At 46.1% G+C, this 22,680-nt stretch overlaps 2 protein-coding genes across 3 annotated transcripts; both read left to right on the top strand.

The window, feature by feature from the left end:
* Positions 1 to 980: 980 nt before the first annotated feature.
* On the top strand, positions 981 to 21,261 carry wdr6 (WD repeat domain 6). 2 transcript variants are annotated; one of them, XM_073072042.1, is made up of 6 exons: positions 981 to 1,072; positions 5,339 to 7,664; positions 11,355 to 11,456; positions 12,222 to 12,338; positions 14,591 to 14,709; positions 20,267 to 21,261. In XM_073072042.1, the coding sequence occupies exons 1-6, from the start codon at positions 1,000 to 1,002 to the stop codon at positions 20,905 to 20,907; spliced, it is 3,378 nt and encodes a 1,125-aa protein (XP_072928143.1). In that variant the 5' UTR covers positions 981 to 999; the 3' UTR covers positions 20,908 to 21,261. The 2 variants fall into 2 exon arrangements, with proteins under 2 accessions (XP_072928143.1, XP_072928144.1); XM_073072043.1 differs by lacking the exon at positions 14,591 to 14,709 and having other exon boundaries at positions 20,267 to 20,521.
* Positions 13,473 to 14,014, top strand: LOC140741726 (small ribosomal subunit protein uS10-like). The gene is given in 2 exon segments (XM_073072044.1): positions 13,473 to 13,764; positions 13,767 to 14,014. Coding segments are annotated over 2 exon segments (357 nt in total). The 5' UTR covers positions 13,473 to 13,613; the 3' UTR covers positions 13,973 to 14,014.
* Positions 21,262 to 22,680: the final 1,419 nt, after the last annotated feature.

The raw sequence follows: 22,680 nt of genomic DNA, 5'->3' as shown, positions 1-22,680 counted from the left end.
CCTTCTACACTAATCCCATCTGCCCCCTATCCCTTAACCCTTCCTATACAATCATCTGTCTAAACACTTTTTAAACGTGGTGGTTGCATCTGCTTGTAGGGGTTTTACTTTATCAGAGACATCTACTCCCCCAGCCCCTGCTGTTTTAAAAAGTAGAACGATCCTATACAAGCCCTTAGGTCCAAGATGTCGTGCTGATCTTTTAAACTACTCCAAGATCAATCTAAACCCTCCCACGTAGTCCTCCGTTTCTTTCACTACGTGTTTACCTAATTCTTTTAAATGTCCCTAATAAATCTGCCTCCAACACCATCCCTGGCAGCACCTGCCACTCTCCGCGTGAAACCCTATCTCTGACATTTCTCCTACATTTTCCTCCAATCACTTTAAAATAGTGCCCTCTCAATTAGCGATTGCCGCATTGGGAAATTGTCTTTAGTTATCCACTTGACTGTAGCGAACAAGCCAAACCAAAACAATTGCCGCTGCCGGCGACCCTGCGGATTCGTTATACTTACATGATGAGTCCTCACTCCTGTAATGATTGCTCCAAAAGTTTATTAGCAATTAACACACATACAGTCTTGAAGTGTTTTCCCTGTTTGCTGTTTTCAATTCCCTTGTTTTCCTGAACCCCTGTGTTTCCCCATTTCCCTGTGTCCTCCCAGATTAGCTGTTTCCCCCGACTCGCTGTGCTTTTGGCCCATTCCCCGTGCTTTCACAAATTCCCTGTGCTCTACACGGTTCCCCATGTTTTCCCAGTAACACTCGCTTTCTCTGTGCTTTACCTGACTCTCTCCTCGGGAAAGAAAGGCCTAGCAACGCTTGTAGCAACGAAGCCACCAATAGCGGCAGGGTTTGTTTGGGCAGAACGCCGTTCAAGCGGCAGTTCCAGTGTCGCGAGCTGTGATTGGTCTGATGGGCGCACGTGGGGACGGGCGGTCGCCGTCTTGCGGTCTGTGATTGGCCGAAAGGTCACACGTGGGGGCCGAGGACGGCATGGAGTGTGAGGCGGTGTCGCTGCTTGCGCCCGTCACCGCTTTACAGTTCGTGGGGGACTTCATCCTCTCAGGTAACTCTCCTCTGGGTGCGCGGTCCAACGCTGATTCTTTTAACGACGTCTGCGAACGCTGCTTGTTCTATATATTTAAAAAAAACTGCAGTACAGATGCAGGTTGTGGATCCGGAACACACAGACAGCTGGGGAGACTCAGTGGGTCGGGCAGCATCTGTGGAGGGAAGTGGACAGTAGATGTTTAGGACCGAGTCCTTTCATCATTTCTCTCCGTTGATCCTGCCTGACCTGCTGAGTTCCTCCAGTATTTTGTGTGTATTGTTCAATATTTCTAGCATCTGCAGAATCCTGTCAGGGAAGAGATACCTGATGACACACACTCAATGTTTTTAGGAACAGCTTTATTCCCCTCTGCCATCAGATTTCTGAACAGTCCATGCACCCATGAACAATCCCACTATCTATTGTAAGTTATAGAAACTTACAGTCTTTGCACTCCACTGTTGCCAAAAAAAACCAACACATTTCATGACACATGTTTGTGATAATGAACCTGATTCTGATTCAGTGGGTAGAAGTGCCCGGTCTGGAGGATCCAAGTTACATGGAAAGAGTGAATAGATTAGGACATTATCCCTTGGAAGGTAGAAGATTGAGGGGAGATTTGATAGAGGTATACAAAATTATAAGAGTAAATGCAAGCAGGTCTTTCCCACTGAGGGTGGGTTAAGAGTGAAAGGTGAAAAATTTAAGGGAAACATGTTGGAAAACTTCATTCAGAGGGTCACGAGAGTGTGGAATGAGCTGCCAGTGCAGGTGGTGCATGCAAACTTGATTTCAATGCTTAGGACAAGTTTGGATAGGTACATGAATAGTAGGGGTATGGACAGCTATGGTGTGGGTACAAGTCGATGGGAATAGGCAGTTTAAACGGTTTTGGCAAGGATTAGATGGGCTGAAGGGCCTGTTTCTTCTCTATGACACTTAAGTCTCAAGTTAGAAAGTTGCAGAAGGACTTGGGTTAGGAGAATAGGCAAAGAAGTGGCAGATGGAATACATTGTCGGGAAGTGTGTGGTCATGCACTTTGGTATAATAAATGTAAGGGTTGACTATTTTCTGAGGGATTTGGGACACCTTGTGCAGGATCTCCTAAAGGTTAATTTGCAGATCGAGTTTGTGGTATGGAAGGGAAATGTGATGTTAGCATTCGTTTCAAGAGGACTAGAATATAAAAGCAAGGATATAACGTTGAGACTTAATAAAGCACTGGTGAGGCTTCACTTGGAGTATTGTGTGCAGTTTTGGGTCCCTTATCTTGGAAAGGATCTGCTGAAACTGGAGATGATTCAAAGGAGGTTCATGAAAATGATTCCAAGATTAAATGCATGTCATATAAAGAGCATTTGATGGCTCTGGGCCTCTTTTCACTGGAATTTAAAAGAATGAGGGGTGAACTAATTGAAATGTATATTGAATGGTGAATGGCCTTGATAGAGTCGATGTGGAGAGGATGTTTCCTATGGTGGAAGAGTCTAAGACCAAAGGACACAGCCTCAAAATAGAGGGGTGTCCTTTTAGAACGGAGATGAGGAGGAATTTCTTTAGCCAGAGAGTGGTGAATTTGTAGAATTCATTGCCATTGGCAGCTGTGGAGGTCAAGTCTTCATGTATACTTAAGGCAGAAGTTGATAGATACTTGATTGGTCAGGGCATGAAGGGATGGGGGGGGGGGGAGGCAGGAAATTGGGGTTGAAAGCAAAATGGATCAATCATGATGAAATGGCAGAGTAAATTCAATAGACCAAATAGCTTAATTCTGCTCCTATATCTTATGGAAATAATGTTCAGAGGAGCTCAGGTGTGTTTCAACATCAGTTGATAAAGATCAAGCAGTCAATAACCTTATACAAAAGGGTTTGATTACAGTAGTAAGGTAGTCTTATTGAGATTACATAAGATCATAAGGAATAGGAACAGGAGGTGGCCATCTGGTCTGTTGAACCTGCTTCACCATTCAATAAGATCATGGCTGATCTGGTTGTGAACTCAGATCTACATACCTGCCTCTTCCCTGTAATCCTCAATTCCCCCTGCTATGTGAATATCTGTCTAACTGTTAATTAAATATAGTGAACCAGGGAGCCTCTATTTCTTCCTTGGGCAGAGAATTCCACAGACTGACTGCTCTCTGGGAAAACCAGTTTCTCCTCATCTCCATCCTAAATCTATTCCACTGAATCTTGAGGCTATGTCCCCTAATTTTAGCCTCATTTACCAATTGAAACTACTTTACTGCCTCTGTCTTTTATATCCTTTTCATGATTTTATGTTTCTATAAAATCTCTTTACTGCCATTAGGGAGGTGGTACAGGAGCCTGAAGGCACATACTGTACTCAGTGATTCAGGAACAGCTTCTTCCCCTCTGCCATCTGATTCCTGAATGAATCCAGAACACTACCTCACTACATTTTTTTGAATCTCACTTTGCACTACTTATTTAATTTTTTAATATATATATTTACTGAAAAATCCCCTCTTGTTCTTCTGAATTCTAGTGAGTCAATGTCTCCTCATAGTCTAACCTCTTCATCTCCAGAATCACCCTGATAAACCTCCTCTGCACTGCCTCGAGAGACAGTATGTCTTTCCTTAAGTAAGGAGACAAGATTGCACACAGTGCTCTAGGTGCGGCCACACCAGTGCCCTGTAGAGTTGCATTGGAACCTCCTTGCTCTTGTCATATTGGACCTTGGTGGGACTAGATGTAGACATTTTGGTCCCCAAATCTAAGATGTGCTTGGCATAGAGGGAACGTAACAAAGATCGGCTCCAGGATTGGTAGGCTCCTCGTGCAAGGATCGGAACTGAGACCTCTAGTGCTTGAAGAATGAGAGGAGATCCTATTACTATCACACGTATGTAAGAAGAGAGTAAAAAGAAGGGCAGATGGAGCTAGGTAGAGGGTTAGAGGAAGGTGGAGGGAGAAAGAAAAACCTCTCTATGTAATGTTGGGCTTGAAATTCTGCCCTGTGTTCGTTTAGGAAGAGAGACAACCAACACCGGAATATTACAAAACTTGGGTTTATTGCAGAATTCGTAACTGGCACAGCGAATCGACGGAGTCGCTGGAGAAGGCGCGTTCCGACTTCCCCTTACAATCTGCTCTTATTTATATCCCTTTTCCCCCCAGCACAACCCCCCGCTACATATTAGGTAATATTGGGCACTTGTGTCCATCTTATTGGCCCGACGCCATACACTCACGAGTTACCTGTTTCTTTTGTTTACTGAATCGCGTGACACTGGTAGTTTCGGTGTAGCGGAATCCCCAGTTTCGCTCCCCCCCTCCCTCGCATTCCGGTCCCCTAATATTACGTGAGCCACTCCTGACCTGTAATGGCAGTCTTGAATTAACCCTAACACTATGTATCTCTACCTATCACCCCCCCCATCCATTGACCGCTGACTCCTTCACTCTCTCTCCTCACATGTTTCCACCTATCTGCTGCCAACCCCTGCCTCACCTCTCTGTACTGTTATTTCCGCTCAATGCTGCCTCACCCCGAGTTGCTCTAGCAGTTTGTTCTCCGCTCCCATTTCCAGCATCCGCAGTGTCTTGTGTCTCCAGAAGGATGGTTGGCAGAACGGGGGGTGGGGGTAAGCTGAGAAAGTCCACCACAGACCTTTGTGGGGTGGATTGACTCTGTGCTCTCAGTTCCTGGTCAGTCTGTGCAGTGGGTGCTCATCAAGGGCAACTTCTGTCCCACCATTATTAGACTCTCAAATGGTCCTCTTGGACCATAAAATGAACTCTTGGCCTCACAAAATGCTGGTAGAACACAGCAGGCCAGGCAGTATCGATAGGGAGAAGCGCTGTCGACGTTTCGGGCCGAGACCCTTCGTCTGAATTTCCAGCATCTGCAGATTTCCTCGTGTTTGCTCTTGGCCTCACAATCCACCTCGTTATCATCTTGCACTTTATCATTTACCTGCACTGTACTCTTTTGGTAGCTTTTACACCATATTCTGCATTATTTTTCTTATTCCTCAGTGGGCTGTGTAATGATCTGATCTGAATGAACACTATGCAAGACAAGCACTGTATGTTGATAACACCTCATTGTGCTGGCCATTTAACCTACTCATAGACCAATCTAATCCTTTCCTCCTAGATAACCCTCCATTTATCTTTCATCCATATGCCTAACAGTCTCTTAATTGTCCCTAATGTATCTGTCTCTACCACTATCTATGATTCCACACACACTTTCCTGTCCCTGTGTAAACATTTCCCTTTATCAGTTTATCCCTCTGTTAACAGGTGAAGGAGCCTGTGTCTCGCTACATTCCTGGAACTCTGCAAATGGCCGTGGCAGAAAACTTTGGTGCAACGTTCTACGGAATTACCGCATCCATGGGATCAAGCCATGCCATGGCAGTGGACTTACCTTGCTGGCGGTGTTCGGAGGGAAAGGGGTGGCTGTGCTGGAACTGCGGACGCAGGAGGATGGAGAGCCACAGCTGCGGCCGATGGGCCCCCTGTACGAACTGCATGATTGGATCTGGGACCTCCGGTGGCTCCAAGCATCAGATGCCTCAGTCGGCTGCTTTGCCCTGGCGCTTGGGCACAACTCTGTGGTTCTGTGTGACTACTGGGGGCGGCGCACCCTGCGTGAGGTTCACTGCGAGGAGAAGTGCATCCTGTACTCCGCCCATCTGCTCGGCCGGAGCTGGGACGAGCTGGCGCTAGTCTCCGGGACTGTCTTCAACCAGCTCGTCCTGTGGCGGATGACAGGACCTACTGACGGGCGGGGCAGGGTGAGAGTGGACAGGCGCATCAGCGGTCACAGCGGGGTCATCTTCAGCATTGATTACCTGCAGCGAAATGGAGTCCTCGTCTCGGCCTCGGACGACAGGAGCGTCAGGCTGTGGAAGGTGGGGAGCCTGCCTCACGAGCTGGAGGGCGGGGACAGCGGGACCGAGTGCCTCCTGCAGCTCTATGGGCACCAGTCCCGGGTTTGGCAGGTGCGGCTGCTGCCTGACCGTGTGATCAGTGTCGGAGAAGACTCGGCATGCCTGGTCTGGAGCTACAACGGGAGGGTCACCCATAGCTTCCGAGGGCACAGGGGGAGCGTGAGGGCGCTGGCGGTCAGTGAGGATGGAGAGTGGGCTGCCACCGGAGGAGCGGACTCGGGCATCAGGCTGTGGAGGATCGGGGATGAGGAAGCGGAGCAGATGACCAACACTCTGCTCTTGCTGGGCGAGGCCAGTGACCTGAGGAACCCGAGAGCTCTGTGCTTGGTTGACCCCACCCTGCTGTTGGTCCTGACGGGCACTGGGAGTGTCTACAGCTACCATTTGGACACTGGTGAGCACAAGTGCCTTATGCAGGACCCCAAATACCAGTCCTACGGCTTGCTGGTGGCCACCAGGCTCCCGGGTGGTGCTGTCCTATGCATCTTAGGCAACCTCGAGGGCTGCCTGAAGGCCTTCCCCCTTGACCAGCCGGAGGGGGTGGCGATCGAGCGACATGAGCACCGGGGCAAAGTGCACAGTCTGACCTGGGCCAGCCAGGAGGGGCAGGGACCAGGCCGGGGCCACCTCTTCTCTTCAGGGGCTGAGGGGGAGATGGCATGGTGGCAGGTGGACTGGGCTGCGGGCCAGCTGAGCCTGAAGGTCAGGTGCCGCTTCCTGCTGCCTCCCTGCCGGCACCGGTGGCACACCGATGTCGCCTTCCTGCCGGGTTCCCCGTACCTGGTGTGCGGCGATCGCCGGGGCTCGGTGCTGCTCTACCCTGTGGCAGGGTCTCCGGCGCCTGCCTGCCAGCCAGTCTCGGCGCTGCCAGGCCTCCATGGGCCGTCGGGCGTCACCTCGGTGCTGTGTTACCAGGGCCTGGTCTACAGCACTGGCCGGGACGGTCGCTATCGGGAGATTCGGGTAGAGGAGGAGGGCAGGCTGGTCCTGCTAACGAGTCGACGGCCCCCAAAGGGCGTGGAGTGGTTGGAGCGGCTGGTGCCCGCACCTGGTGGAGCCCACTTCCTCGCTCTGGGCTTCCGCGGCAGTGACTTCCTGGCTTGGAACCTGGAGACAGAGCAGCAGCTGATGAGGGTGACCTGTGGTGGGGGGCACCGCTCCTGGAGCTTCAGCCCCTCAGAAATCGGGCGGCACCTCTTTGTCTACATCAAGTCGGGCGCAGTCTATGCCTGCTGGGTGAGGCCGAGCGGTGGGAGCTCTGGGGAGTCCCTTCAGGAGCCCTCGCACGGTCGGGAGATTACCTGTGTCACACTGGTGGCCAGGCTCGAGGGCCGCACCGTTGTGCTGGCTACCGGCAGTGAAGATACCACCCTCCACATCCTCGCCCTTGACCTGTCCTCAGGCCGACTCACCAGGCTCACTACTGTTGGCAACCATATCTCCAGTGTGAGGACCTTAGCCACGGCCCCAGGCGGAGGTCATGTCTCCTCGACTCTGCTCTTCTCTGCCGGCGGCCGAGCCGAACTGCAGTGCTTCCGCCTCCTGTTCGGGCACGAGGACGCTGCTCTCTCCCTGAGGTGCCAGGTGGAGCATTTGGGCTCCCACAGGTTGGCCGAAGATTGGGAGCGAAGGAAGAACAGGCACAAGATGCTGAAGATGGACCCTGAGACCAGGTAACTCTCTTATGTGTGTCCCTGTTAGTCTGTTGGCCTCGACTTTAGCTTGGCTTAAAGTTCAAGTTCAATGTGCACGAGATCAGTGAGCTACAGGAGCAATAAAAAACTTGACTGTGGTGGGGGGCATGGGTCGCAGAGTGGTTAGTATAACACTTTACAGCCCCAGCAATCAGGGCTCAATTCCCTCCACTGTCTGTAAGGTGATTATCCATTTTTCCCGTAACTGCATGGGTTTCCTCCAGCTGCTCCGATTTCCTTCACAATACAACGGTGCACTGGTTAGGGTTAGTAAGTTGTGGGAATGCTACATTGCTGTCAGAAGCAAGACATTTCCATCATGGCATCCATTGCCTCCTTGGAGTGATTTGGTCGTTGGCAAACGCAACGCATTTCATTAGTGTTTTGCTGTTTCAATGTACCTGTGACAAACAAAGCCTATCTTTCTTTAAGTGGGCCTGGCTCAAGAAGACTGTTTGGTTGACATGGATGAGTTGGGTCAAAAGGCCTGTTTCCATTCTGTGTATTTCTTTGACTCCCACCTGCCAGTCCAGATCTGCTAATTTCTCAATCTGAGCTAAAAGTACAATGAAAAACTTGGTAGATGAGCATGTAAAGGTTCAGGCAACGGATGGAACATTAAAAAAAAAGAAAAACGAGGTATTTTATGAAGAAATGCAGAGACAAATCCATGCTAATATAATAGATGGTCCATAGTGATCTGCAGCTGAGGTAGCATTACAATTGTGCAGTTCAATTCGAGGACCTGATGGTTGTGGAAAAGTAGCTGTTCTTGAACCTGGTGGTGTTAGGCTTTAGGCTTCTGTACCTCCTGCCTGATGGTAGCAGCGGAAGAGGACCTCAGTAAGGACCCTCACCATCCAGGACAGCATCTTCCCTTCCGCTATCAGATTTCTGAACAGTTCATGAACCCACGAACACTGCCTCACTATTTAGCTTTCGTTCTGCACCATTTATTATTTTTGCATTTTTTTGTAAAACACAGTAATTTTTATGTTTTGTATTGTACTGCTGCCACAAAACAACAAATTTCATGACATGCAGTATGTCAGTGTTAATAAACCTGAGGGTCCTTGATGATAGAAGCTGCTTCTCGAGGCAGCATCAGCATTTCACTTGGATACTGTCAAGTGAAAACAGGCCATTCATCCCACCATGTCCAGTCTGACCATCAGACACCCATCCCACTTTCTAGAATTTGGCCTGTAGCCTCTTATGATTCAAATGTTCATCCAAAACCTTCCCAAATTCATCAACAAGTCTGCTTCCACCACTCTCTCAGGCAGCGATTTCACTGGATGAAGAAGGCCTCCCTCAGATCCCCTCTCTGAGTGGTTTTATCAGTGCTTCTGCCGAGACTTAACACTACTGACACCCAACAGGCCTCTGGCACCTTGTGTACCACTGGAGCACCAGGCCTGAGCCAAGACCACGATGGTTTGTTTGGCTATGGACGTTTGAGGGTTCAAGTCCCACTCCAGAGACTTGAGTATTAAATCCAGGCCAGTAGTGAACGAGTTTTGCACATTCAGCGCTGTGTTTATTAAAATGAAAGTAATGCATTGCATCAAACACAAAATATTTTAGGAACTCACCAGACCAGGCAGCATCTATGGAGAGGAATAAACAGTTGATGTTTTGGGCCGAGACCCTTCAAAGTCTTGATGAAGGGTCTCAACCCAAAATGTTGACTGTTTATCCCTCTCTGTAGATGCTGCCTGATCTGCTGAGTTCCTCCAGCATTTTGTGTTTGTTATTCTCGATTTTTGATGTCTTTAATATTAATCCCTCAGATTGCTCATGCTGCTGTTTGTGGGATAATGCTCTTCTCACATTGTTTTGATTTGGTTTATTACTATTTGCACACGTATCAAGATGCACTGAAAAAGTCTTGTGTACTGTTTAGAAAGATCAGATCATTATTCAGTTGATATAGATCAAGTTGATAGCCAGTGACTTTTCCCAGGGCAGAAATGCTAATACAAAGGGGCATAATTTAAGGTATTTGGAGGAAAGTATTGGAGGAATATCAGAGGTACTTTTTTTTAACGGGGGGTGGTGGGTTCTTGGAATGTATTGGCAGGGGTGGTAGAGGCAGATACATTAGGGGTAGTTAAGAGACTGTTAGATGATAGAATAAATAGTGGGCTGTGTGGGAAGGAAGGGTTAGATTGATCTTAGAGTAGATTAATAGGTTGGTACAACATCGTTAGCCGAAGGACCTGTACGATGATGAAATGTTCTGTGTTCTAATAACAATGCAGAATGAAGTGTAAAAGCTACTAAAAAAAAACTGCAGTGTAGGTAAATGATAAAGTGCAAGATCATAATAAGGTAGATTGGGAGGCCATCTTGTCCACTCAAGGGTCTGATAAATAGTTGGGAGGGCTCCATCATGGGTAAAGCCCTCCCAACCCTTGAGCACATCTACATGAAATGCTGTCTCAGGAAAGTAGCATTCATCATCAGGGACTCCACCACCCAGGACATGCTCTCTTCTCACTGCTGCAGGAAGAAGGTACAAGAGCTTTGAGACTCACACCACCAGGTTCAGGAACAGTTGCTACCCCTTGTTGGGTTTCTGTTTATTTTCTGATCCTTATGCTTCTTCCGGGAGTCAGGAATGATGAGTGGTCTTACTTTCAAGATTTCAGTTTATTTTAGACTACAACATACAAATACTAAGCAGATTAAATAAAGAGCTGAGAGACAAACGAGAATAAAGAAGCAAAGAAAGAAGGTGGCACCTCTGAAAAATCCTTCACTCCTTAGGTAGGAACAAACTAGTTAATAGGCTACATAATTAAAACAATTACATCACGTGGGTAAATGTGCTAATACTTAGCCAATGAGAAATGGGATAAACTGTTATTTTAACGGCTATACCACTTTCTGTCAGTGAGTGGGAACAAACAACCAGATACTGTGAAAACTGCACATTTGTTAAAAATACAAATCTTTTAAAAAGGATTATTGAAAAAAAAAGGTTTCTAACGTCATCAACCATCAGGGTCTTGAACCAAAGGGGATGACTTTAAATTTCACTTGTCCCATCATTGAAGTGTTCCCACAACCAATGGTCTTACATTCAAGGACTCTTTATCTCTGTTGTTCTTGATCTTTATTGTGTATTTAATTTATTATTGTTATTATTTCCGCTGGTTGTTGTCTTCTGCACTCTGAGTGAACACCCTGGTTGGGTGGTCTTCCATTGATTCTGTTATGGTTATTATTCTATAGGTTATTGGAATATGCTCACAAGAAAATGTATCACTGGGTTGTGTATGGTGACATATATGTACTTTGATAATAAAATTTTCTCTGATAACTGTGGGATAGAAGCTGTTTTTGAGCCTGGTGATGCTTTCTTGCTTTTGTATCTTCTGCCCAATAAGGGAGAAGAGTGAATTCCTGCCATGCTTTCTACAGCACAGATGTGATTACTATTCAGAATGTATCTTGCAGGTTGTAAGAATGCTCTGTTTGAAAGTGCTATAGAAAAGCAACTCCCCCTTTCCCATGTCACCTTCTTGAACTGAATTGCCTGTAGTTGTGTACATCTTTCATATTTGATCTTTTAGCAGCACCAGAGGTTTAAACCTGGTCTCTGTAGTTAATGGATTGTGAGGTATCTTGACTGTTCTGTGACCTGAATCTCCTCTCTTTCAGGTATATGTCCATTGCGGTGGTGGATAGTGGGGTGGATCCTGGAATGGACCCCCATCCCTCCTGGCATTTCCTGGGGGCAGCTTGCAGTGATGGAGCTTTGAGGTGAGTCTTCTCTGTAACAGAAATGTTTCATTTATATTTTAAATCCTTCCTTGCCCTATCATAACCTGGCAAGATCTCGAGCTAGATGGACTAGGAATTTCTCTGAAGTACAAGAAGATACCTGGTGGGACAGTCAGCATCTGAAGAGACAAACAATTAATGTTTAAGTCATCTGAAAGTAGAACTTCAGTTGCTTAAAGTCTGAAAGGAAAACAGAGCTGTTTCCAACTTTTGCTGTTGTATTTCAAGACTAATGTTTAAGGAGTAGATGCTTTGTTAGAGGAGGAATTTCAAAATTATGGACTATGTCTTGTGTTGCTAAGTTATCTCATTTGGCATTAGAACCAATGCAAATCAGAAAAAAATCCTTGCAGATGCTAGAAATCAAAAATAAATAAAAATGTTGGAAACACTCAGCAGGTCAGACAGCATCTATGGAAAAATAAACAGTTAATATGTCAGGTTGAAGACCTTTTTGTCAGAAGTAGAAATAAGGAAAATGAGTTAGTTTTCAGTTGCAGAAAGAATGGTTGAGGAATGGGAGAACAAAGGGAATATCTCCGATAGAGTAAGACCAAATGGATTAATGTGGCAGTTTTACAGTGAAAGTTTCAAGTCAAGACACTTCATCTGGGCTGTTACCTGGTCCCACACTGAAATTGTTTGTATAAAGCTAATTTCTAAATAAGACAGCAGTTGTGGATCACATCTTGTCACTGAACTGTTACAGCTTCAACATTCAGTACAATTGCTTTTGCTCTGTAGATTCTTTGTGATTGACGAATGTGAGAAGAGGGTCCTGCTGCTTGCCGAATCCTTCTACCATCAGCGGTGTGTGCTGAAACTGCAAACGTTCACGCACCAGCCAACCACCAGAGGGCGGTAAGTGCCTTCACTAAGGGATTGGAGACAGACCAGTGCAGAAACTGAGGTGTGAGTGGATCATTTGCGGTTGGGGCTGTGGGCACCGATCACTATTCTGTTTCAAACAGCAATATTACCATAACTTAATCCCTTCTCTGTGATTTTCCCCTCCTGCCCCAGTAACTGCTGCAGAGTTTGTGCTCTGCTAATAGGCTGAAGTTGAGGTATGTGAGCAGGTCTGCTGTCCCATCAAGGCTTTCCTAAATAAACAGAACTGTGCTTGCCAACCTGTACTTCCATAATCACCATCTTTCTTAATAATGTCCTTAATGTTGAAAGGTAGTGTCAGCCTCCCAAATTACAGGTGTTGCATACACCTCAGCTGTGTCTTTCCATCAGCATTTCAGTCTTTAGAGTTGGCCCAAATCCCTCTAAACCAGGGATAGGGATTCCCAACCTGGGGAGCACAGGCCCAGTGGTTAATGGTAGGGGTCCATGGCATAAAAAAGGTTGGAAAATCCCTTCTCTAAACCTTTGCTCTCCAAGCAACTGTCCTAAGTCTCTTGTTAATGCTGCTTCCACCATTTCCTCAGGTAGCGCTCGATCTCCGTACCCACGGTGTGGGGCATAAACCTGCCCCAAGGTTGGCACAGTAGCCTGGTGGTTAGAGTACCAGCAACCCAGGTTGAAATCATGCCGTTGCCTGTAAGGAATTTGTCTGTTCTCCCCATGACCGCGTGGGTTTCCTCCCACAGACCAAAGATGTGCCAGTTGATAAGTTAATGGGTCATTGTAAATTGTCCTGTAATTAGGCTATGGTTAAATCGAGGGATTGCTGGGCTGTGCGGCTTGGAGGGCTGAAAGGGCCTATTCCTTGCTGTATCTCAATGAATGTATGTTTTCCCTTTCATCTTAAAACCACAGTCTCTAGTTTAACCCTCCTGTATCCTTGGAAACAGATGGTGACCATTTGGCTGTTTATGCCCTTCTTGTTTTTTATGTAGCTCTATAAGTTAATTTCCCCTTCTTCTCTCTCCTCTATCTCCCTGTCATCTCTCCTCTCCCTGCCTCCTGTATCACCTTCCCTAGTTCATCCCTTCCCCTCTCTCTGTGCTTCTTCCAAACTCCTGTTCTACACTCCTAGAGTTATAGAAAATTACAGCACCTCTTTAGCTGTGACTGAGGGCCCAGGCTGATCGGCTCGCTGACTCCTGACTCACCGCTGTTCGCTCACTTTCAAAGTTCCCGACGGGGAGGAAAAAAGTCGACGGATAAGTCGGTCAGGAAGTCACCATGGCATTTAAAGACGCTAGCAAAGCACCGGTAGAACAGGAGGTTGCAATCCACCGCATTAGAATTACTTTGACCAGCCGAAATGTAAAATCACTTGAGAAAGTTTGTGCTGATCTAATTCGTGGTGCCAAAGAGAAGAACCTGAAAATCAAGAACCTGTTCGTATGCCCACCAAGACACTGCGTATCGCAACAAGAAAGACCCCCTGTGGTGAGGGTTCCAAAACCTGGGATCATTTCCAAATGTGGATCCATAAGCGCCTAATTGATTTGCACAGCCCTTCAGAAATTGTGAAACAGATCACCTCCATCAGCATCGAACCTGGTGTTGAAGTAGAGGTTACTATTGCTGATGCTTAAATCTTACGGAAATGAAATAAAAATAAAATTCCACAGTGAAAATTACAGCACAGAACCAAGACTTTCGGCCCATCTAGTCTGTGCTGGACCATTTAAACTGTCTACTCCCATCGACTTGCACTGGGACCACAGTCCTCCATACCCCTATCATCCATGTACCAATCCACACTTCTCTTAAATGTTGAAATCAAGTTTGCACGCACCACTTGTGCTGGCAGCTCATTCCACACTCTCACCACCTTCTGTGAAGAAGTTTTCCCTCAGCTCCCATTAAACTTTTCACCTTTCACCCTTAATCTATGACTTCTAGTAGTAGTCTCACTTAACCTCAGCGGAAAAGGCCTGCTTGCATTTACCTTATCTATACCCTTCATAATTTTGTATATCTCTCAATCTTCTACGCTCCAAGGAATGAAGTCCTAACCTATTCAGTCTTTCCCTCTCCTCCCCCCACCCCCTTAGATTATTATCTTGGTTGAACACGTGACAGCCCTTCACTCTCTCTGATATGCACAGGAGATTTAATTAGTTTTATTAACTTTGCTCAGACTATGAGCAGAAGTTGGTATTCAGATATTGGAGCAAGTCAGACAACGCACTGTCTCTCATTGCCTGTAGGAAGGTGTTTCTCTGCAGCGCTGCCACAGATGGACGGATTGCCCTTTGGGATACCTCATGGATCATTGAGAAGGCCAAGGCTGCAGATAGTCTCCCAGAGAGAACCCACCAACCTTGGGGTATGTCCCACATAACTTGGTAAAGCTTCAGACCCTTGGCTGCAAGACACACGGGCTTGTAGTCAAGATCAGAATCTGATTTAATATCACTGACATATGTCGTGAAATTTGTTGGTTTGTGACAGCAGTGCAGAGCAATATATAGAAAAACCATAAATTACGATAAATACCGTTAAATAAGTGGTGCAAGTAGAGTGCAAGTGGTGCAGGCAGCATCTTTGAGAAAGAGTATAGACTACGTTTTGGGCTGAGACCCTCCATCAGGACTGAAGAATGTTAAGTGTCTTTCAGTCCTTAAACTAATTTGCAAGGGGGATGGGACCCAGAGCGATAGAGCAGTGAAAGAAGTGCATTGAGTAAAGCCAGATCCAATAAATAGAGAGGCTTTGAGGAAAGAGAAGCAGAATAAAGGGTGTAAAGGTAGTAAGGTAGAAAAGGTTGTAAGGTAGAAGGGCTAAAGTGCATGTACTTCAATGCAAGAAGCATCAGGAACAAAGGTGATGAACTGAGAGCTTGGATACATACATGGAATTATGATGTAGTGGCCATTGCGGAGACTTGGCTGGCACCAGGGCAGGAATGGATTCTCAATATTCCTGGATTTCAGTGCTTTAAAAGGGATGGGGGGGGGGGGGAAGGGGAGGAGGGGTGGCATTACTGGTCAGGGATATTATTACAGCTGCAGAAAGGGTGGGTAATGTAGCAGGATCCTCTTTTGAGTCAGTATGGGTGGAAGTCAGGAACAGGAAGGGAGCAGTTACTCTACTGGGGGTATTCTATAGGCCCCCTGGTAGCAGCAGAGATACCGAGGAGCAGATTGGGAGGCAGATTTTGGAAAGGTGCAAAAATAACAGGGTTGTTATCATGGGTGACTTTAACTTCCCTAATATTGATTGGCACTTGATTAGTTCCAAGGGTTTAGATGGGGCAGAGTTTGTTAAGTGTGTCCAGGATGGATTCCTGTCACAGTATGTTGACAGGCCGACTAGGGGGAATGCCATACTAGATCTAGTATTAGGTAACGAACCGGGTCAGGTCACAGATCTGTCAGTGGGTGAGCATCTGGGGGACAGTGATCACCGCTCCCTGACCTTTAGCATTATCATGGAAAAGGATAGAATCAGAGAGGGCAGGAAATTTTTAATTGGGGAAGGGCAAATTATGAGGCTGTAAGGCTAGAACTTGCGGGTGTGAATTGGGATGATGTTTTTGCAGGGAAATGGACTATGGACATGTGGTCGATGTTTAGGGATATCTGGCAGGATGTTAGGGATAAATTTGTCCCAGTGAGGAAGATAAAGAATGGTAGGGTGAAGGAACCTTGGGTGACAAGTGAAATGGAAAATCTAGTCAGGTGGAAGAAGGCAGCATACACGAGGTTTAGGAAGCAAGGATTAGATGGGTCTATTGAGGAATATAGGGTAGCAAGAAAGGAGCTTAAGAAGGGGCTGAGAAGAGCAAGAAGGGGGCATGAGAAGGCCTTGGCGAGTAGGGTAAAGGAAAACCCCAAGGCATTCTTCAATTATGTGAAGACCAAAAGGATGACAGGAGTGAAGGTAGGACCGATTAGAGATAAAAGTGGGAAGATGTGCCTGGAGGCTGTGGAAGTGAGTGAGGTCCTCAATGAATACTTCTCTTCGGTATTCACCACTGAGAGGGAATTTGATGACAGTGAGGACAATATGAGTGAGGTTGATGTTCTGGAGCATGTTAATATTAAGGGAGAGGAGGTGTTGGAGTTGTTAAAATACATTAGGAAGGATAAGTCCCCGGGGCCTGATGGAATATTCCCCAGGCTGCTCCACGAGGCAAGGGAAGAGATTGCTGAACCTCTGGCTAGGATCTTTATGTCCTCGTTGTCCACGGGAATGGTACCAGAAGATTGGAGGGAGGCGAATGTTGTCCCCTTGTTCAAAAAAGGTAGCAAGGATAGTCCAGGTAATTATAGACCAGTGAGCCTTATGTCTGTGGTGGGAAAGCTGTTGGAAAAGATTCTTAGAAATAGGATCTGTGGGCATTTAGAGAATCATGGTCTGATTAGGGACAGTCAGCATAGCTTTGTGAAGGGCAGATCGTGCCTAACAAGCCTGATAGAGTTCTTTGAGGAAGTGACCAGGCATATAGATGAGGGTAGTGCAGTGGATGTGATCTACATGGATTTTAGTAAGGCATTTGTCAAGGTTTCACATGGTAGGCTTATTCAGAAAGTCAGAAGGCATGGGAACCAGGGAAGTTTGGCCAGGCGGATGCAGAATTGGCTTGCCTGCAGAAGACAGAGGGTCGTGGTGGAGGGAGTACATTCAGATTGGAGGATTGTGACTAGTGGTGTCCCACAAGGATCTGTTCTGGGACCTCTACTTTTTGTGATTTTTATTAATGATCTGGATGTGGGAGTAGAAGGGTGGGTTGGCAAGTTTGCAGATGACACAAAGGTTGGTGGTGTTGTAGATAGTGTAGAGGATTGTCGAAGATTGCAGAGAGACATTGATAGGATGCAGAAGTGGGCTGAGAAGTGGCAGATGGAGTTCAACCTAGAGAAGTGTGAGGTGGTACACTTTGGAAGGACAAACTCCAAGGCAGAGTACAAAGTAAATGACAGGATACTTGGTAGTGTGGAGGAGCAGAGGGATCTGGGGGTACATGTCCACAGATCCCTGAAAGTTGCCTCACTGGTAGATAGGGTAGTTAAGAAAGCTTTCATATGTTGAGGGATAGAGTTTAAGAGCTGCGATGTAATGATGCAGCTGTATAAAACTCTAGTTAGGCCACACTTAGAGTACTGTGTCCAGTTCTGGTCGCCTCACTATAGGAAGGATGTGGAAGCATTGGAAAAGGTACAGAGGAGATTTACCAGGATGCTGCCTGGTTTAGAGAGTATGGATTATGATCAGAGATTAAGGGAGCTGGGACTTTACTCTTTGGAGAGAAGGATGATGAGAGGAGACATGATAGAGGTGTACCAAGATATTAAGAGGAATAGACAGAGTGGACAGCCAACACCTCTTCCCCAGGGCACCACTGCTCAGTACAAGAGGATATGGCTTTAAGGTAAGGGGAGGGAAGTTCAAGGGGGATATTAGAGGAAGGTTTTTCACTCAGAGAGTGGTAGGTGCATGGAATGCACTGCCTGAGTCAGTGGTGGAGGCAGATACACTAGTGAAGTTTAAGAGACTACGAGACAGGTATATGGAGGAATTTAAGGTGGGGGGTTATATGGGAGGCAGGGTTTGAAGGTCGGCACAACATTGTGGGCCGAAGGGCCTGTAATGTGCTGTACTATTCTATGTTCTAAATGTTTTGTTTTATTTACTGTCCGTTACACCGCTGGTGTTTAGGGCAGCAGTGAAGGTCCTGTATTTCTGGTGGTGTTCAGGGCTTCCTTCATCATGTCAGTAGCTTCCTCTCAGTTTTCACTTCCGTCAGGCATGCTAGTCCTGGATGGAGACTCAGGAATACTGTCGCACTCAGATGTGGAAGGATTTTTCGTTGCTGTTTCTGAAACAACTTTATTTTACCAGTCAGGGTTGTTAGCCCTGAGCTGAGTCCCCCAACCTGGAGGAATGGTGGATCACTCCTAGTCTTTGACCTGTTTGGCATGAGTGACCCTACCAAGAGCCAAAGCATGATTCCCTGACTCCATCCAACTTAGCTCTCTGGGTCATTGAGGCATGCAAGCCTCCAAAGCCTACAGCAAGTTTGTCCTCTTGGATGTCTTTAAATTGTACGGCTTAGTGAAATCTCTGCCTATCGGTTCAGCAGCTATCTTGTCCTGAGGTCCATAGCGCTGGGCATGGGGCAAGTGATTTGGAGACACGAGGAGGTCAGTTTGCCCCTTGTTGGCTCTACCAGTTGGGAAGACCATGGCTGCTCTGACTGCCCTGACCCATGTTCCAATCTACCAAAGTCGCTTGTCATTCCCTTGATATGGCAAGGGAAGTCTTCACCCAATTAACTCAATGATGTTGCAGATCTGTATCATTGCACTTTGTGCATGGTTGCCAGTTTCCTGTACCTCTTTGATGCATTACAACAGTGGTTTCTATTCAGAAATGTATTACATTGTATGAACCTTAGTCCATAGATCCCTTAAGTTAATAGAGTGACTAAGAAGGCTTATGGTATGTTGGCCTTCATTAGTTGGGGCATTGAGTTCATGTGCTGCAAGGTAATGTTGCATCTCTATAAAACTCTGGTGTGACCACAGTTGGAGCACAGTGTTCAGTCCTGGTCACCTCTTTATAGGGAGGATGTGGAAGCTTTAGAAAGGGTGCAGAGGATATTTACCAGGATGCTGCCGGGATCAGAAGGCATGTCTTATGAGGATAGGTTGAGCGAGCTAGGGCTTTTCTCTTTGGAGAGGAGGAGGATGAGAGGTGACTTGAAAGAGATGTACAAAATGATGAGAGGTGTAGATCGCGTGGACAACCAGAGACTTTACCAGGGTGGAAATGGAATACAAGGGGGGGGGGGGGGGGGGAGTAAACTTTAAGGTGTCGGGAGGAATGTGTAGGAGGGGATGTCAGAGGTAGGACTTTTACACAGAGAATGGTAGGTGTGTGGAGTGTGCCTCCAGATATGGTGGTAGAGCCAGCCACATTAGGGACATTTTAAGAGACTTTTAGATAGGCACATGGATGAAATAAAAATAGAGGGTTATATGGGAGGGAAGTGTTAGATTGATCTTCAAGTAGGGTTAAGGGGTCAGCACAGGATCAAGGGCTTAATAATATGGTATACTTTTCAATGCTCCGTGTAAATTGCTTGAGATGTCCCAAAGTGGATGTGAGCAGTGCTATAGGAGTGCAAGTCTGATAGACTGTAATCCTGGGCTATATGTGGGATAGGACATGACATATTAGAGCTAGGAGCATTACAGAGTTCACTTCTGGTGGCACTGTCTGTAAGGAGTTTGTACATTCTCCCCATGAACTATGTGGGATTCCTCCAGATGCTCCGGTTCCCTCCCACAGACCAAAGACATACTGGTCAGTCAGTTAATTGGTCGTTGTAAATTATCCTGTGATTAGGCTTGTGTTTGATAGGTGGGTTGCTGCACAGTGCAGCTTGTTGGGCTGGAAGGGCCTGTCCATGCTGTGTCTAGATAAAATAAAGAAGTTGACTCTGGGGTAGTAAAACGGGTATAGATTTCTTGTGTGTTCAGTGTCCAGTATACTGATCCAGTTGGTACTGGGCAGAATTTCAATTAGTCATTTGCTTGCATTTCCCATTTGCCATCCAGTTTCTATCCTGTAGACAGAGTCAGAAGCAGTTGCCAAGAAATTAAAATTTAGATAGATAGATAGATACTTTATTCATCCCCATGGGGAAATTCAACTTTTTTCCAATGTCCCATACACTTGTTGTAGCAAAACTAATTACATACAATACTTAACTCAGTAAAAAATATGATATGCATCTAAATCACTATCTCAAAAAGCATTAATAATAGCTTTTAAAAAGTTCTTAAGTCCTGGCGGTAGAATTGTAAAGCCTAATGGCATTGGGGAGTATTGACCTCTTCATTTAGCTCTGACTCCTCCTATGTATTTTTTTACAGATCTGGGATCTCCCTGCTTGGTGTTCAAGGCCCATCAGAATGGAGTGAACAGTCTGGACATCAGGTGTCTAGGCAATGGTTGTTACCTCCTGGCCAGTGGCGGAGATGACAATGCCATTCGAGTCTGGGTGATTTGTATTGTGTCTGATAACCAGAGCGATGGTGCACTTGTTCCGAGCTTGGACAAGCAGTGGGAGATCACTGATGTGGAACTGACGGGAAGCAGGAATGGTGCAGATCCTATAGACTTGCAGGCGGAAGACATGGGTTGGAACCACCTGGAAGTGATTACAGATGGATGGGGCACAGACCGCAAGGTCAGACTGCAGGTTCTGAAGGGCCCTTTTGTCGAGAGTGCACACGCTGCCCAAGTCACTGGCTTGAGGATCCTGAGCTCGCGGCTGCTGGCTTCGACCTCAGTTGACCAGCGACTAACCCACTGGGCACTGAGCCGCCGCAGCCTGAGCCTGGTGCACAGCAGATGGTGCCAGGTCGCAGATATTGCCGAGCTAGAATGCTGGAATGGAGATCCTGCGGGAACCCACTTCTTCGTCATCTGTGGTGATGGGCTGCAAGTCCTGAAGAGTTGTCAGAAGGGAGATTGTGGCTTGGACAATGCAGATGCTGGGAGTCTGGGATAAAATGCTCAAAACACTCAGCAGGTCAGGCAGTGCCTTCAGGTGGCAAAACAGTAATGCTTTTTGGTGCTAAGACAATAGACACTTACCAGTATTAAATAATAAAATAAAATCTACAGGTGCAGGACACTTGAAATAAGAGTAAGAACAGAAAATGCTGGAAATACTCAGCAGGTCTGACAGCTTCTGTTCAATAGGAACACAAGACATCCTGTAGATGCTGGAAATCCAGGGCAACACACAAAAAATGCTGGAGGGACTCTGCAGATCAGGCAGCATCTATGGAATTTGAATATGCAGAAAGCCACCTTCTGGACTGGAAAGGAAGGGGGAAGAAGGAAGAAGCCAGAATAAGAAGGTGGGGGGGGGGGGGGGGTTGTCGGATGAAAGTGGGAGAATGGGTTTCAGAAAAATCAGTCATGATTGAATGGTGGAAGCGCTAAATGTCCTAACTTTGCTCCTATATCTTATAAATCCATTGCTGATTTGATGGTTTGTGTGTAGTGTAAGCTGCTCTGTAATCAGTGAACTATCCGCTGGTTATTTTAACACTCGGTTGAGACACCTATCACGGCTTGTTCATGCTCCTTGTGAGGCCCTTCCCACCTCTCCATTTCTCACTGTGATGGAGAGGGGGGATCATACCCTACAGGATACCTACATATCAGTTTAGTCCTCCTCCCCCTAGAACAGGGCAACAATGGAGACATTGGGTTAGGTCACTGGAGCCTCAGGCAGGACTCCTGTCCAGGATCCCCATCGCAAATATTCGTGGCAATGAATTCCACAGAATCACTACGCTCTGGCTAAAGAAATTCTTTCTTATTTCTGTTCTAAATGGATGTCACTCTAATCTGAAGCTATGCCCTCTGGTCCTAGACTCCTCCACTATAGGAAACATCCTCTTTACATCCAATCTGAAGCATCATTGTGTCTTTAAAACACTGAAAGCAAGGTAAGTTCATCTTACAAAATAAGAGGACGTAAAACAGTTCCACAAAACGGCAGCTTCCAGCTCCAAGCACATGACAGGAATAAAGACAATTGGTCTGTCTGCTTCTACTGTCCTTGACCCGTTTGAGTTCAATGTTTATTCCATATTTTAAATCCACCATGACCAACTCAGTGAGTGCTCCAGCCAGTTGTTAAGCATAGGTCATTAGTAATCGGCCAGGTACCCCATCTGGGCCAGTTGCCTTTTGTAGTTTCACCTTTCTGAAGGCTGCTTGCAGGTCAGCCTCAGAGACAAATCACAGGATCATCAGGGCTGTGGGAGTTTGTGATGGTTTCTCCATGTTTTGATGGTCAAAGTGAGCATAGTTAAGATCTGGAATATGTTGCCAGTGGGAGTGGTGGGAAGAATTCATTTTCATTTTCAATCTTTTTTTTATTGATTTCCAAATAAAGAATATACAAATCGGAAGAGGGGTTTAACAAGTAGATAATATAAAAGACATATAAACGGCAATAGTAAAAACAAAAAGTATATAATATCAAAATCAAATAAGTAAAATATTACGCTGCTATATATACAATGGTTAAAAAAACTACAACTCCTCATAACGATCATAAAAAAAAGATTGGAAATTTTATTGATAAGGAAAAAAAAGTCCCACTAACTAAACTGAAATAAAAAACAAAAAAAAGAAAGAGGAAAAAAAAGGAAAGAAAAAGAAAGATTGGGCAGTCCAATTGAGGATAAAATTAGAAAAAAAAGAGAGAGAAAAAAAACACATCCTTCCAGTCATCTCCGAACCTTCATGGATAAGGATTTTC

This window comes from Hemitrygon akajei, chromosome 19 (assembly GCF_048418815.1).
Source record: "Hemitrygon akajei chromosome 19, sHemAka1.3, whole genome shotgun sequence".
In the NCBI taxonomy this organism is placed as follows: Eukaryota; Metazoa; Chordata; class Chondrichthyes; order Myliobatiformes; family Dasyatidae; genus Hemitrygon; species Hemitrygon akajei.
Note: the sequence above shows the minus strand (reverse complement) of the source record. Positions and strands in the feature narration are given on the sequence as shown.